Consider the following 16,009-nt stretch of genomic DNA (forward strand, 5'->3'; position numbering starts at 1 on the left):
GCAAAAAAGTCCTCAAAATCGTCATTCAGTCAGATACCAGACACTTTGAATTGCTTTAAGCTTTCGAGTCTTTCAGTTGACGAAATTGAATCTTAGATTCTGGTGAAAGCTATGGTGGTAAAGGAAAAAAATCATTGGGTGAAGGCTTGAGATTGAAACACTTAAAAGGCCTTCAGTTTAGCAATGTAGAAATGTGGGAAGACAAACTTGAAAGCCCCTCACATCCCCTAAATGCTTCTTGAGATGAATATACAAAGCTAAATATTATTACCTTTCGTCTTTCTCTCTAGCTGGCAGATTGGCATCCATATGTGTTTACACTGACAATTAGCACTGGAGAGGGACTTGTTTTAGTGTTGTAACACTGCAGCACCCGCTGCCTACAGTTGCCGAACCGCTTCTAATCCTGACAAACTCAAATGGCACTTATATAAGTCTGGCAAAAGTTCACTGTACAGAGTGCTTGTTACCTTGCAATTGATCATGCCTCTCGTTTCCAGCCTTCAGTTTCAGCTCTGTTTCTGTCCCGAATCTATATTCTTGGAACTTTATTTAGATTTACCACTATTTGAATAAATAAATGTCACCACTTCTATACAAAGAAAGAAAGAAAAGTACAACCAGAAACCAAAGAAGAAAACAAACAGACAAAATAAGTATCATCACTTGGGAAAAGAAAGTACCAAAGTCTAAATAAAATCCTTGTTAGTCCAAGTTAAAGTATCCGAGACAAAATGGTCCCCATTAAAACAGGCCACTGCCGCTACTCACGCTGATAAATAATTTTACATGAAAATAATACCTCCCCCACCCCAACCAGAAAAATTGGGATTGTTCTCATAATGCCCTATCTGAATGCATCACAAAATTCCTATATATTAGAACTTCTCATGATGTGCTACATCAGAATGCAAGTACCTAAGAAAAATTATCATCTCTCTGACATACAATGCGGTCGGTCTTAACCATTACCATCAAGACCTTGTACATCAATCCAAAATCCTATAGGTTTAAGCGTTCTTCTTTTCCACACTTCCCGCAGCCAGCCGTTGCTTCTTCTTCCAAGAAGGCATCTTACCAGGGAAGGCCCACCTCAACAATCTCTCCCACGTATAACAAATGATAAATGTAAGGAAAGCCCATATCATCAGCTTATTCCTCAGTTCTCTGGGCAGTGGGACCAACTTCAGCCAATCATTCAAGTCCCTGAATAAGTCGGAAGTAATGACCGTGAAAAAAACAACAGCACCCAGAAGGGAATACAAAAACGGCCTGTTTTGTGAGATGCTCTGATTGAAAGGATGGCCCATATAGTTCACAGCAAAGGTGGCCACCTGTAGCATCATCCCTACCATGTAAGAAACCGTATTCACAAGGTTGGGATGAAAATCTGAGTCCGGCTCGATGCACTCGTCTGGCATGTACTTCCCAGCCTCGTTAACTGACGTTATCAAGAAGAAAATGTGAATGGTGAATTGACCAAGGAGAGAGAGGAAAACGTAAGAGCAGAAGATATTAGGATGGGGCCGCTCAGCTGAAAGGGTAGGAAGTGGGGAAGCATGCGAGATAAACAGAAAGAAGGCGGCAGTGAAAACCCCACTAATTGTGGCCTGAACATCACCCAGTTTCACGCCGTCTAAGTACATTACACTCAGGACATAGGCGGTAGCAAGGCAGTTAAGTCCGAGTATCTTGAACATTTGGAGTGTGGTCACAAGAGTACTACGACCCTGACGGATTATGTCGGTTGTGGGAGCAACTGAAGCATGCTTTGCCGTAAATGGTGACGCCATAGAGGCATCCCCCAGCTTAACAACTGGAGCAGAGCGACCGTCACCGTCCTCATTTAGCTCATCCATTAGTTTCTTCAGCTTTTGGCGCTGCATTTCTGCAGCTGTCAGATGACGATTTGCAGCTTGGTTACTAGTAGATTCTAACTTAGAAACAGCACGGCTCTTTGAAGGATTCTCTCCATTTCCACCAGTTGACTTAAGTTTCTTCGCTTTTGCAGCTTTTTCAGTTTCACTTTTTGATGATGCTTGAGAGGCAGACTTCTGATTTGTTGTTGGAGGTATTGCATTAAGCAGAGCTACCCCAACATGTGCCTGCAAAGAACAAGTATACATGTTATATTTAGTTCTGTATCAGCAGCAAAGGGATTAATATTTTTCATTCAATCCTCATTTCTTGTTTGTTTCTAAATTGGCGTGCGTAACAAAGATGTTCGATGTTACCCTGTAATCCTGGCAATTTCATTTTGTAATCAAGAAACAAGAATAATAAACCTTAGATAGTATGCACAATATAAACTTGGAGTAAAATTGGACCAATTGTATACAATTGCATAACCTCAAACAATGTAATACCTGCTTCAGAGCTCCAACATCATTGGTGCCATCACCACACATCAGGGTGACCCTTCCCACCGATTTAAATGTAGTGATAATAAGTTCCTTTTGCTCAGGGGCAACTCGAGCGAATACCTGGGAAAAAATTACAAGCGTATCATGACCGAAAACCAACAAAATAGGTAGCGATCAGAGACAAACACAAGGGCCATAAGTTGCTACCTTTACATATGGAATAACTTTAAGGGTAGATGAAGTTTGCTGCAACATTTCCATGCAGTCACCTCCAATGCAAAGATCATGAGCTTCAGACAGAGCTTCAACCTCATTCTCCCTGTTACAAAGTTAAAACAAATGGCTGAAAAAGTTCAGTAAAAAGAGAGCAACACAGCAAATTGGCAAGAAGATGAGAACAAAGACGTAATCTATTGCTAAAGAATCAAAAATGAAAAGCTAACCATTGACCAGTTTACTGAAAAGAAATAAATGAATCAAAGCAAACTTCCACATAAATAAAACCGTTGTATCTAAACTATTCTTACCTGTAGGTAGTCGTATATGTCTCATCTGGAGAAACCCACTCATATCCTTCATTACCTTGTGCACGGCCAAGAATTAGTGCCGGTTTTGAGATAATATTAACTTGGCGAGCAACATGGCAAGCTGTCAATGCTTGATCCCCGGTAATCATGACCTGAAAAAATATTAACAGGAGAAATAGGATCAAGCGACTTCTTTATGATGCCATATTTTTTATATCCAAAGCTGAGTCTATGTTAAATTCATACAGTAATAAAAACATATGTGCTAATGAGCTTCCCATAAGCGCACCATTATGACTCTTTATTTATTTTTTTTTCAAAATGTGGCATGGAAAAAATCTACACACTCCAAGCCTAAAGCTCGTTAAATATACATGTAAACATTTACTATCAGCTGGTAAACCAAGCATTCGACAGAACAGTCATTTTGTAGGCTGAAATCCCTTCAGTTCCTCCTTTAATAAACTTTTCTCGAGTTGTTCGTTCTCTGCCACATACTCCCTGAGCTCAGAACAACACAACCTCGAGACTTTAAGTGAAGTATGAACCTTTTAAGCTTTGACTTTGATCCCGTTACTACATAAAAGATGCTTGCGACGGAAACATGCTTCTTCTCCACAGATGCTAAGATGGTATTTTGCTATGAAAAAATCCATACAAGGAGAAAATTTAACTAAATTATCATACTTTGTCTTCCCAAACTCAAAAAAGCAAAAAAGGAAATCTCACATTTAAGAACTCTCCTCATTCCTCACTCCCGTAGGACTTCTCTAGTGTATCAGTATGGTTACTCCGAAAGTTTTACTTGTTATCCCTCACCACATGAGCTTATCTAGTAGGCTAGCTTTCGCGCCCTCTTCGGCCATTGAATCAGCAATAGCAACTTTCACTGTGCATTTCTTCAACTAAACTATAAATGAATCTCTGGGAACCATATTATCTGAAAAGAAACCTTTTATGAGCTGAAAAGAGTTCTTTTCATTCTAGACCTGGTCCTAGTAACCTTTCCAAAGGTAACAAGTCAGGTCAAGTGTAAAATGATCCCTACAAACTTTCAAATGGGTTAACTCTTTGTCCTCAAGTCCAATTTTCTTTAAGTATCCCAAAGGCTCAACCATTCCATTCAAAAAAGTAAGAAATTCTCAAGCTTTTCGTTGCATCATTGCATGAAGATAGACGTGGATTCTCTCGGTTTACCAAACAAGTCTTCTTTTGTTTAATTTGGGATGGAGAAGTCGTCAAATGTGGACCAACTTCAAATCACTGAGGGACCATTTGGCTTTTATTGTCTTGGAGAACTAAATATCAAAGAAAATTCATTCCAGTCGAACGAAAAGACGAACTTGTTTACTAGACATAAATTTTGTCAGTCTCCCAAATATTTCAAATTTATAACATAAACAAATGATACAATGTAAACACAATGGGTCCCTGGCAATTTGGCAGGGTAAATGGTTTGAAACATATTTATCAGCAATCAGTACAACAGATAATTCAAAGCAATTTGTTCCTCACATGCAGTTATGTATTTCCAGCAGATATCCCCTCAACTGAGGCATGGAAGAAATAGCAAATTACTGGTTTTTGTCAGTAAATATAGTTTTAATTTTTCTTAGTCCTCAAATGTAGAATGCTCAATGACATATTTCGAGAACATGGCAACAAAAGTCACACACTTCAACTATCACGCAAACTGAAATTAGAGCTATAGTTAGTTAACAAATTACAACATAACCAATATAAAAGAATATAAGAATGCACTGACCAAATCATGTGAGGATCCTCTGAGTTCAGATAACACAGTGGCTGAATCTGCTCGGATAGGGCAATTGAAAACCTGAAGCACCAATGAAAGGCATCATACACACCGATACCATACCTAAATTAACAAAGACCTTCATGACAAAAGTCAAACTAGTGTAACAAAAGTTTGTGTATCTAGTGTTCATGTGCATGCTAAAAAGTAAATATTTCTTTCAGGATGGCAAGTGTGACATGGGCTAAAAAAAGAGAGTATGTTAAAGCTTCTAACTAGATTTTGTACCGCAAAACCAGCAAAGGTAAGATCACTTTCCACAGTCTCTCGGTCCAAGCTTCTCGCTTCACTAACCTTCAAACAGATAACAAACATGTCAATAACTACACCAAATGTGGAACCGCCTATCATGAACTTGAATTTGTGAATACAAAATCACGAAAAAAATCAGAAGTGTATGTATCTAAACACATTTGTAGACATCTATATTGCAAATAATTACACATCTATATAACTGGACAAGCCCCGCAGATATTGCAAATAGATCACAGCTTAATAAATAACTAATAAATAAATCAATATTGGAATGAACAAATTACCCTTTAACTTGGGAAACAAGAAGAAGCAGATTTCTTAAGTCATTACCTCAAAAATCTTTAGGAAACAACTCAGTTGCAGGCTAATGAAATTACTAAGCCAATTTTCACAGTAAGATGTCCATTCTTCAGGCAGAATCCAACACAGAAATGTCATAAGAAAGTTCATATACCTTCTCCTTTAAATTGCATTATGTAGTAGAAATTACTTAATCCAAAAAAATAAGTTACAGGATATGGGAAGAGATAGCTCTGATAGTTTCACGCTTTGATATGTAGATGGGCAGACATTTCTACCAATCATGGAGCAATTTTAGGGTCTTTTCCAAAGGTTCACTCAATTAACTAAGCAAATGGAAGAGGCTACTAACATCATTTTATGCATAACAAAGGAAGTAAGAAACAGCCTTAAACATCTATACATATGTGAGAAAAAAGTAGATTTTTCTAATTTCTTATAGAAAATATCATACTAGACATTCTTATTGATCCACTATGTAATACAGGTGAGAAGACACTGTTTATCCTTGCAAATCATCCATTATTATGCATCTCATTAATAAATCGTTGAAATCACTGGTATTCGTCCAACAAAAAATATTGGAGAACAAGAAACTGTTTATCCTTGTAATATATCAAATAGTACACATCTCTGTTCATATGACATGGACATTATTGGAACAATTGCCTGAAATCATTATACCATTCAACCAGATAACAGTAGTGAATGATCACATAGTTACATATAGAATCCAACTAACCCAACTGTCTGATAAAATAGGGCAACAATTTGGCATGTGAAAATGAAAAAGGAGAGAAACACCTTAGTGGAGTCGGCTTGAAATCACATCTTCCAAACAAGTTCAGTTAAAGACCCAAGACCACCATAGATACTCCCATGCATATAAATGCGAATTTGCGAAACACACAGAAAGAACAAATCTTTTATGCACTGATTTTAAATAGTTGGCACAAGAAAAATAAAAGATAGTAGGAAGGTATTAACATAAAGATCAATGGCCTGACATGTTCGTACAAAGTTCATTTCATTGGGAACTAGAACCACAGACTGATATAAGCAGTATTGTGATCAACAGAAATGAGCAACGTGAAAAACTGCTAGAAACCAAAGAAATTAAGACAATGGAATGCAATTAATGCAGAACCCGTTTGAACACATTTATATGCAATCAATAATCGTTTCCAGTACCCAATTACAACAGAAAGTGACAGTGCATATCCATCCAGTAAAATAAGGATGGAATGGTTGGGAAACAAGGATTCTTACCGTCATCTCTGGGAGAGACTTGTATGCCAAAGCTAGAACACGAGATCCTTGACGTGTGTGTTTCTTGTAAGTGTTAACATACCATGAAGGCACATCAACAAGCCTTTCCTGAATGGTTTCTGGCGCACCCTGAAAGTTTAATAAGGAATCTTTTACCTTTTCGTTATTTGAAAAACTGAAAAATAAAAATAAGGCTGTAACAAATCAAGATACAAACTGAATGGCCTGCCATCAATATATACTTCTACGAGCGAAATAATTAACATGTAGCTTGTGTTCAAGTTACATGGAATAGAAACTAGCTCGACATAGACTCCAGATGCTACCAGCTTCGCGATCGATTAAGGAAAAAGTAATAAATAAGCATCAGCCATACTTCTATCCTCTCCCACATATAAGCCCATCTGGCATGCTTACTCAAAATTAATTCTTTTAGGACATTTTATAAGCTAAAAAAAGGATCAAGGTGGTGGATCTAGCGACACATCAGAGCATATAAGCCTAAAGCACTGCAGCTTAATACTTTTGGGCTTGCAAGCCTTCATGCTTTGCCCAAGAGTAAGATTCTTTTGCTAAACCCCCATCCAACCAGAGTTCACAACGTCTACGAGTAACCTCTCAGCCAACCCAACTGCTCATCACTTCCACCAGCCCATCCCTGTTTCAGTGGCCCCTCTAGCATATTAACTTTATACTAGCAGTCAAGCACACTCATATGCATCTGAAAAATAGAAATAAAATTATATTTATGTGACTATAATTATAATAAAGGGGAAAAAATTAATAAAAACTATATACATCTCAAAAGATAGCTATGAATTTCTCTTGATTAAATGCTGGAGTTTAGCTTTGTACATTAATGATCATAATGATAAATGAAAGACAAATGAAGCCATAGTAAATTCAGAAAAGTTTAATATTTTCAAAAGTTACAATCAATGCCTTCAATGGTAATAATCTTCCATAGTGATAGTTGTAAAATCATGCCGTGGTGTAATTGACTGAAACAGTAAGGTTACTGTTGGAAGATCAAACAAAAACATATCAATAGGGAGTTTTTTAGATATCCTTGTTACATTATCAGAAGCAATCCCCCATACGGAGAACCTAAACAACAATAATGACCCCCCACCACCACCACCACGACCCTGTCAGATACTTCAATGTCACTTCCCTGCCACTGCCACCATCAGAATACCTTGTAGGTGCTAGCCCACCATCATTACCTTCCCTCACTATTTAGCACCATAACCTCCAGTTCAACCATCAGAACCCCCTAATCAAACAAAATCTAAGGTTGACAATGAGAATGATTAGAATGAATTTTTTTTCCGCAACCAAGGTGGAAAACGATCAAATTAAAAAGTAGATAAAGAATACAAAGTGAAGTGAGAAAAGATGAGGAGAAAAGAATAACAGAAATAGTCAGGTGTAAGGTAAGGAGTTAGGATCACGAAAGCCTAGAGAGGGAGAAGATGAAGGAAGAAGAAAATAAGAAAAATGAGGACAACAAAATAAAAGGAAAACGTAGGAGGGAAAAAGAGAAACAATGAAACATATAAATCAGTACAGAATTAGTGAATTTCAATCTGATATTTAGCAGATCATCAGTTACTACTAAATGGCAAGTTAATTTTTAAAAAAATGTAGGAAAGAAGCAATCTTCATATTGAGCAGCTCAGCAGTTATTATTGAATTAAAAAACGTATAGGAATCCTGGTTTCCAATCAATATCATACAATTACATTTAGTTTAAGTCATTGTTGAAAAATACAACTCTCCTCGTCCATATTATTGCACCTAGTTCATATTTTTAAGAATATCAAAAGAGTAGCTCAATTTCCTAAACGAACTTTTTTCCTCAAAACCATCCTCCAGGGTCCAACTTAAGCACGATGTTACACCAAGACCTACCAACGTAACGCTTTCAAGAGCAATATTTCAACTTTACACAAAACTCATCCTTTTTCACCTCTCGTCAGACATTCATGGTCATACCAGGCCAGGTCAAACTAAACCTTAATTCAGAATGGAGCATTAATTACTTAAGAAAAAAATCAAGTGTATCTACATTTAAAAGATGCTTAATTTATATCTGAAGTCTTAGAAGTTTGTATGGGCAACTATTGATGATAAAGAGATGTATAAGATTAAATTCTAACTACACAAAAAGTACTTGTTTTCATTTCTGTCAATCCCTTTTCAGCTATCCAAAATGTACGAGTTATTACTCTAATACTACTAGAATATCAAACAGTAAGGTGAAAACAAGTTTACTGACGCATCTCGATGCTAAGGGCCAACCGAGTGAGATCAATTGGGATTACTTGCTAGGCTATTTTTCTCTCTTAACAGATGGGTTTCTTTTTTAACTGAACAAAGGTTGACAAGATTCAGAAAATCTTTGTTCTAAGAATTATAACTTGTAGTGGAGAAAACACCCCCAACTTTTAAATACAATCTCTTCAGGGCTCATAAGCACAAAGATATGAAAATACACATTAGCTACAAGCTCAATAATTTATAATGCAGCTAAAGTAGCCTTATAGCCAGAGATGCTGAGGATCTATATAAAAGGTAAGTTTGGATAAGCAGGAAGAAAGACCATTTGAAGTATGCTGGTCAACAAAGAGAAAAATCATAGTCCAAGTATGAGGAAATATCAATGCTTCACGGAAGCAAAAATCCAAGTTAGAAAACAAAACGAAATTAGGCTCATTGACTTCGTGGCCAAGATACAAGCACTAATTTTCATAGAGTGGTAGCCGGAATATGCATCATGTGGAAAAAATGGTTATGAGACATATGAATTAGATTGGAAGTGCTATAATAAGAATACAGGTGAAGGTCCGCCAAATAGAGAGAGTATATGTTCATCATAATAAACTTTAACATTACTCATTTGCGTGAGCTGTTTTAGATTAAGTGCAAAAGTACCATTTATGCAAAGCTTACATGTCTATGCATGCTTATGCATGTTATTGTGATGCAGGGAAGATATATTCATACCTTAACAAAAGCAAAAAACTGCTCTTGAACACGGACAACGACTGCCATTCTTTTTAAGTAAGAAGCAAAGTGATGCCTTTGTACAATCTGGACAGAACTGGCACCTCCCCTGCATTTTGTTCAAACAGAGCAAAAGCGAGCAACAGAATATTCTCAGCGGACTGTCAGTCAATGAAATGTATAGATATAGATTAAGAGAATCCACATAAAACACATAAACTTCCATAGGTGAAAACATATTGCAACAGAAGCAAGCATATTCTAATATTGTTCTGTAAGCACAATAGAGTTATCAAGTAAAATCTTACGAAAGTAGTAGACAAAGCCTTTAAAACATGAGATATAAAACCCTACTCAAAGTCTCAAATCATCCATCAGTCCACGCATTCAAAAGAATCTCTTAAAATCTCCCTCTGAAGACTCAAAAAAAAACAGAGGTGCAAGCATCCAGGCTTTTATTTATTCAATTTACCTGCTCTTTTATGTCCCAGCAAAAAAGCAGATCACAATGGCTGAGGGAATTACCTATAGCACACCAGACAGATCGAAAAGAGGGTTCCAAATTTCCATAACTATGTTACCAAGGAAAAAGGTCAGTATTTCTTCATCAGACCTTTTACATACAGCACAACATCTAAAGACAATATCATTCCAAGTAGCTTTATAAGTACCCAGTCATACTCCCTTATCCACTGCTAGATTAAACTATAAAGCGAAGCAACTAATATACTACACTAGTTACTCGTAATTGTTGAATAAGCAGCTCTTCAACTTGTAACACATGCAGATTCTATCATTCAATTATTGAGGTGCCGAACATAACTAAAACCCTCCAACATTTTGCATTAACAGGGAAACAGAAGGTAAATAACCCATAGTCACGCAACTTCCTTTCCTTAAGACCAAAAGCCATACCTGAACTAAGTAGTTGTAGTAACTTACTTAATAGTGAACAAACCAAAAAATCTCGATAGTTTCCTATTCTTAGAGGCAGCATCCATCAGTATATCTATCTCTAAGTGTGATGTCTCTTTGTTCTTCTTACAGAATCTGAAGAAGTGTTAATTATGATACCATCTGTCTAATTCAGATATTGGAAAGAGAATGTTGTTCACACTTGTCCCCCATAAAATAAATATGAAGAAACAAGTATGCCTCATCATCTTGTATTATTTTTGGGCCACAAAGAGAAATCAGATCCTGCTTCCCTCTGAAACAAAGTGCTCATAATTCCTCTACCTAATAGGCTCTCCACCAACCTATCGATTGAAAGGTTAAGCTACCTGTTTATTGCAGATATGCACTTAGACACCATCCCCCCATCCAAGAATACCAAGAGTCAAAGTCTATTTTAGAGGGTTTAATCTTATCTGATAAGTTTCATTTTTGCAAATTTCACAAAGAAGCCAAGACAAAGAACAAGACAATTAGAACATTGACAGGAGAGTTGGAATATCCCAAAAAAATTAAATAGTAAGTGGAAAACACCCACAAACCATATATTGGTATGAAATGAAAAAGGAAAATAATCTTATGGCATACTTTTTTGGCATGGCTTTTTCATCTGATTTGTATGTCCACTCAATTCCTTTCAGTGCAGCCTTCTCAAGCGGATCACCAACCTACATCCAGGGGTGGATGGAAAAAATGTTAATGCAGAAAACAAGAGTTTAAGTACAAGGGAAAGGACCAACGCTAATTTCCTAGAATTTGAAACAGAGTTCTCAGTAAGTCTCCGAAATTTTAAGAAGTGAGCAGCCAACTAAGAATAAGCTTAACACTGATCGGCCTAGTGAAACAGAACCTTTGCATGCCTCAGCATGTAATGAATCTTCAAAAGTCTAGATGAAGGATTTTTCTTCTTTTGCATGATATACACAAACAAAAAGAGAACAAAATATTGCATACATCATACTCCCAATTACCAGTTCTTGCATCTTTCAAGAGTCATTATGATTATCCCTCAAATGTTCAGATTTCTGAAACAGGGATGTCCTGACTATCAGGAAATACAATCACAGTGCCTATTAGCAATTTAATCTCTTTTAAATTACTTGGAGGCATGCAGTGGTAGTGGTCTGTTGAACCATGTTTTCAAACCTAGTCTTCAAAGGTCGCAGTAAATTCTGCGTAAAAGACTAGCACAAATTCATACCAAATGCATAACTGTATAATAATCACTTAAACCACCCACCAATCCCCTACCCCTATAACCAGGAACAATAATCAGTTATACATTCAGCATGTCTAAATTTGACTTTTACAATCACCTATTATAGATATCAAAGAATACATTATGTGAAATCAGAACTACATTGTCAATAACAACATCTCAGGAACAGGATCCTTAACATTTTTACTAAATAAGCACTAGACAGTGTCAATACAGATTGTAACATTATGTTGTACAGAATATCATACCAGCTTATTATCCACAAAGACCAAAGCATGACAAGAAGCAAGAATTTCCAAAGTTCGATCAGGCACTTTAGACATTTCTGTTTCCAAGTCTTCACTGTCAGTCAAACCACCAACTCCAGAAAATTCCTGAGGAACAAAGCGCAAAAAATCAATGCTATTAAAAAAGACTCAAACAATAAATACATTAGAAATTGAGCATTCATACCATGTCATCGGATGTTAGTGTCCCAGTCTTATCAAAACAGCATATATCAACCTGCAGACGGGAATAGACCAAAGTCATTCAGAAGTTAGCCCCGTAAACAAAGACAAAACAGTAAGAGCAATTGGTAGAAAGACGGAACTGAGACAGAGACACAAACACACAGAGCAGACAGAAAGGAATCCACTCACTCTTGCATTCTTGTATTTCTCAAAGACACTACTATGATCAAGAACTATGCATCAAATAACCATCATATCTAAATTAAAACAAGGAAAAGAATATTACTGAAAATCAGATTGAGTGTTGGTAATACAATAAGAGAAATATCCCTAGCAGAATTAGTACATAAGGTCTAGTCCAACTAATGTGTTCAAGAAAATGATCATGTCAATAAGGTAATCATTAAATTTGTAATATCAGTTGTCAGCATTTAAGCTAGTAGTACTATCCCATGCATCCACCCTGAATTGGGGACAAGCCTGGGCTTGTTACAATTATTTGCAGTTGGTTATAGAATAATTTGCTCACTAGAATAATAAGATTATTCTAACTATGACATCTCCAAGTTTTTTCAATCATTTGAGTTGTAAATGGTAAGTAGCTTCATGAATAATTTTTAACTTATGAATTGTATGAAGATCAAGTCCCTGTTGTAAATACTAAATTTTATGTGTGCAACATAGTACGATATTACAAAAGACAAATCCTGCAGTTGCACTAATCCAGTTTTAGTGGGCACACAATCATAATCCAATAGATCTGAAGCCAAATAGGTTTACATCATTAAAGAAAACAGGACTCTCTATTTTGTATGCTTACACCGTTATGTAGCAGAAACCCCTCGACTGAAGCATCTTAACATAGGTTAATTCCTTTTTATCGTGAATAAAAAGATAAGAGTCACAAGTTAAACTACAATCGTGCTTAAGATGTACCAATATATATGAGACAGAAGCATCTTCTCAAGTAAATACACATCTTTGGGTCTAATTCAAAATCTCCAAATTGTTATACAATCTATAGAAACCTCATGATCCAAAATATAGTCAAAAAGAAAAGAAAAGTGGTCAGAAAAGGAACAACTGTTTAGCTAACAAGCGAGAACTAGAGATATTCGAATGCAGAAGAAAAGATAATGGTAGACCAATAGATGCCTTCCTTTTGAGTGGATTCAATAAAATCATTCATGCAAAGATAAAATAATTAATGCCATGGATTAAGTCAGGAATATATTCAAGATTTCAAATAGAAGACATCAATAAACTGCTCTTTTTACTCTTATAATTGAGAAAATACCAATAGTGTCTCATGAAGCACAATCACCGAAACAGATTATTCAAAAAGAGAATCAAATATATGATCTTTGACAAGTGAAATTGCATGATTACTTGTATTGAACAAGACCATTCATAAAACTTGCAGTAATCACCTTTCCAGCAAATGGAATTCTAAATGGTTCTGTACAGTATATCCCACGGCGTGCTAGTGCAATCAATGATGTATTAACAGCTATTGACAGCTCCATTGGAAGTTCAGGAGGTATCACAGAAGTAATAATCAATGAACAACTCAGAAGAAGCTTGTATCTACTTCTTGTTGGATCCTCGAGCCCCTATGACAGAGCTCCATGATGTCACATATCTAATATCATATTCTCAGTTAAAATATACAAACAAGACAGCATGACTTATTCATCAATATTGCAGATACCAGTTTACCTTCTTAAGGACATAACCAGCAGCTATCAAAGCAAATACGACTAAGAACAAAATAAATAGTCCACTTTCCCAGCTATTTGCAGTAACCTATAAACCGCACAGAATCATACAATTATTAAAACAATAAAGAATAAAACTAGCTTACATTATTAACAAAGCACGACAAGAAAATCAGAAAGAGGTTACCCTCTCAGTAGAAAATAATATAGTGCGCATTAGCTTCCCTTGACTTGTTTCAAATCCAGTTCGCAGTACCACTGCCACGCAGCCTCCATCAGGGGCTTTCAAGTGAAATGTCTGTACCAAGAAGAAAATAAAGGACAATCCAGGTGTAAAGAATGTTGGGGTTGTTACATGTTAGCAGTCCGTAAGTAGAAAAGAGAGCAAAAGGGAGGGAGAGAGACCTTATCTGGTGTGTGCTGTAATATTTTTGTACCACCAAAAAGAACATGTGCTTTATCTCGTCTAGCTGATAGTTTCTCATCAGCTCCTCTACCTATTACTGATACCTGGAAAGTACTTACGGAGATGAAAACTTTGAAAGATAGTAAGCATGTAAGTGTCAGAATAATAATCGTTGTCAAAGAAAACAGGTTATGGACTCAGATGAAGGATCGAAGATGTATCTGTACTTCACAAAAATAAGTTTGACAAGATTGCTGAGACAATATATGAAAATTGTAAATAGTTCTACGGTCCTCAAGATGAGTACTTGCTTCAATCACAAAGCAATAAAAGATCTGGAATCAGAATTCACCCAAGGCGCCAAGGAATTACTTCCCATTAAAACCAAATATATAGACACATGCTTTCATGCATGACACCACACACGCACATCCATTCTCTCCTTTTGGAAGAAGCTACAGACATTAGATAACAGAAAACTACCATGTTTGGCGACACGGTGAAAATCTATTTCATGAGCATTTTAACCACAAAATTTAAAGTGACGCCTGGGGAAAAAAGATGTAAGAAGACCAAACATAAGGATGACAATAAAATGCCAGTTCCATTACATAGTCAAAAATTGGGTCCAAAACAAATGGGTAATACTTCCATTTTGGAAGCACGTCTTATTGTCAGATTTCATTGAAATATCTGACTTATAATCTCTAATATCTGAAATGGCTTTAAAAAGAGTTCCCAATCCAAGAAGAATTATGCAACTTAATTTCAGACAAAGTGAAGGATAAGATGTAGGCTACCTAGTCTAACAAATAAGATGGAATCATGGCTACTTACATCTTGCAGAAAAAACTAATTCAGCTAGCTATATGGCCATCAAATGTCAGGGAAAGACCATAAAGATAGAGCTGTATTTCAGTTCTCTTATATAAACGCCGGCATCTTGGACCTTTCTACTGCCTAAAATGGAATAAGATACAGCTAACTGAAGATAAAACAAAAAGGAAAAGAACAGAAGGGACAGCCATCTTACATGATTCTGCTGTATACACCTTAAACCAAATTTTTTATGAATTGCTTGGACATCATCAAAACCAGCCAAGCAAAACAAGTAGATGTGATTAAGGTAACCATAAGTCAACAAATTAGGAAAAAGTTTAGGCGACAGCAAGAGAAAACCCAAATTAGGGAAATTGGTACAACACCCACAACCAGTTATCATAGCCAAGTAATCCATCAAATTCTTTTTACCTGTAATTTCACCATGAGCAGTGGGATTCTATTCTTATTTTAGTGAGACTGGTTTTCTTCACGAAACGATTCAAACAATTATTTACACAAACATCCCTTCTTCCCAATAAGATTTTGAACATACAGAGATCCTCTTAACGAAAATTAATTATCCCTCTCCCACACCATCCACTTTACACCCCATCCACTCTACCTAATTTTTCTGTTTTTTCTCTTTGACATCATCAAACGCCCAGATGTTTGAGGTGTATGATGAACAAGGCAAATGACTAGACTGAACGAGATAACTTTTGCTAACAGACTGACAGCAACCAAAGGAGATACTTCTCCATCAAGTACCAGCCACTTGGTGTTTCATCATACTGTGACAACTGATGCCCATGATGACAAGAGAGGTTTCAATTGAAGCACAGTACCCAACTGGCCAGCCAATAAGCTCTTCAAATAAACTTATACATATGTTGTGGACA

The 16,009-nt window shown here is 36.4% G+C and overlaps 1 protein-coding gene across 1 annotated transcript in view; it reads right to left on the minus strand.

The window, feature by feature from the left end:
- The window catches only part of LOC105171899 (probable manganese-transporting ATPase PDR2), a gene marked incomplete in the record, with an annotated part of 21,047 nt that continues 5,718 nt past the window's right edge, over nucleotides 681-16,009 (minus strand). The window contains 15 exon segments of the mRNA XM_011093156.2: nucleotides 681-2,105; nucleotides 2,367-2,483; nucleotides 2,571-2,682; nucleotides 2,891-3,042; nucleotides 4,656-4,727; nucleotides 4,935-5,000; nucleotides 6,531-6,659; nucleotides 9,540-9,648; nucleotides 11,082-11,161; nucleotides 11,961-12,086; nucleotides 12,166-12,216; nucleotides 13,595-13,777; nucleotides 13,884-13,970; nucleotides 14,070-14,180; nucleotides 14,288-14,392. Of these exon segments, the coding sequence (XP_011091458.1) occupies nucleotides 1,011-2,105; nucleotides 2,367-2,483; nucleotides 2,571-2,682; nucleotides 2,891-3,042; nucleotides 4,656-4,727; nucleotides 4,935-5,000; nucleotides 6,531-6,659; nucleotides 9,540-9,648; nucleotides 11,082-11,161; nucleotides 11,961-12,086; nucleotides 12,166-12,216; nucleotides 13,595-13,777; nucleotides 13,884-13,970; nucleotides 14,070-14,180; nucleotides 14,288-14,392 (2,595 nt within the window).

This window comes from Sesamum indicum, linkage group LG10, assembly GCF_000512975.1.
Source record: "Sesamum indicum cultivar Zhongzhi No. 13 linkage group LG10, S_indicum_v1.0, whole genome shotgun sequence".
In the NCBI taxonomy this organism is placed as follows: domain Eukaryota; kingdom Viridiplantae; phylum Streptophyta; class Magnoliopsida; order Lamiales; family Pedaliaceae; genus Sesamum; species Sesamum indicum.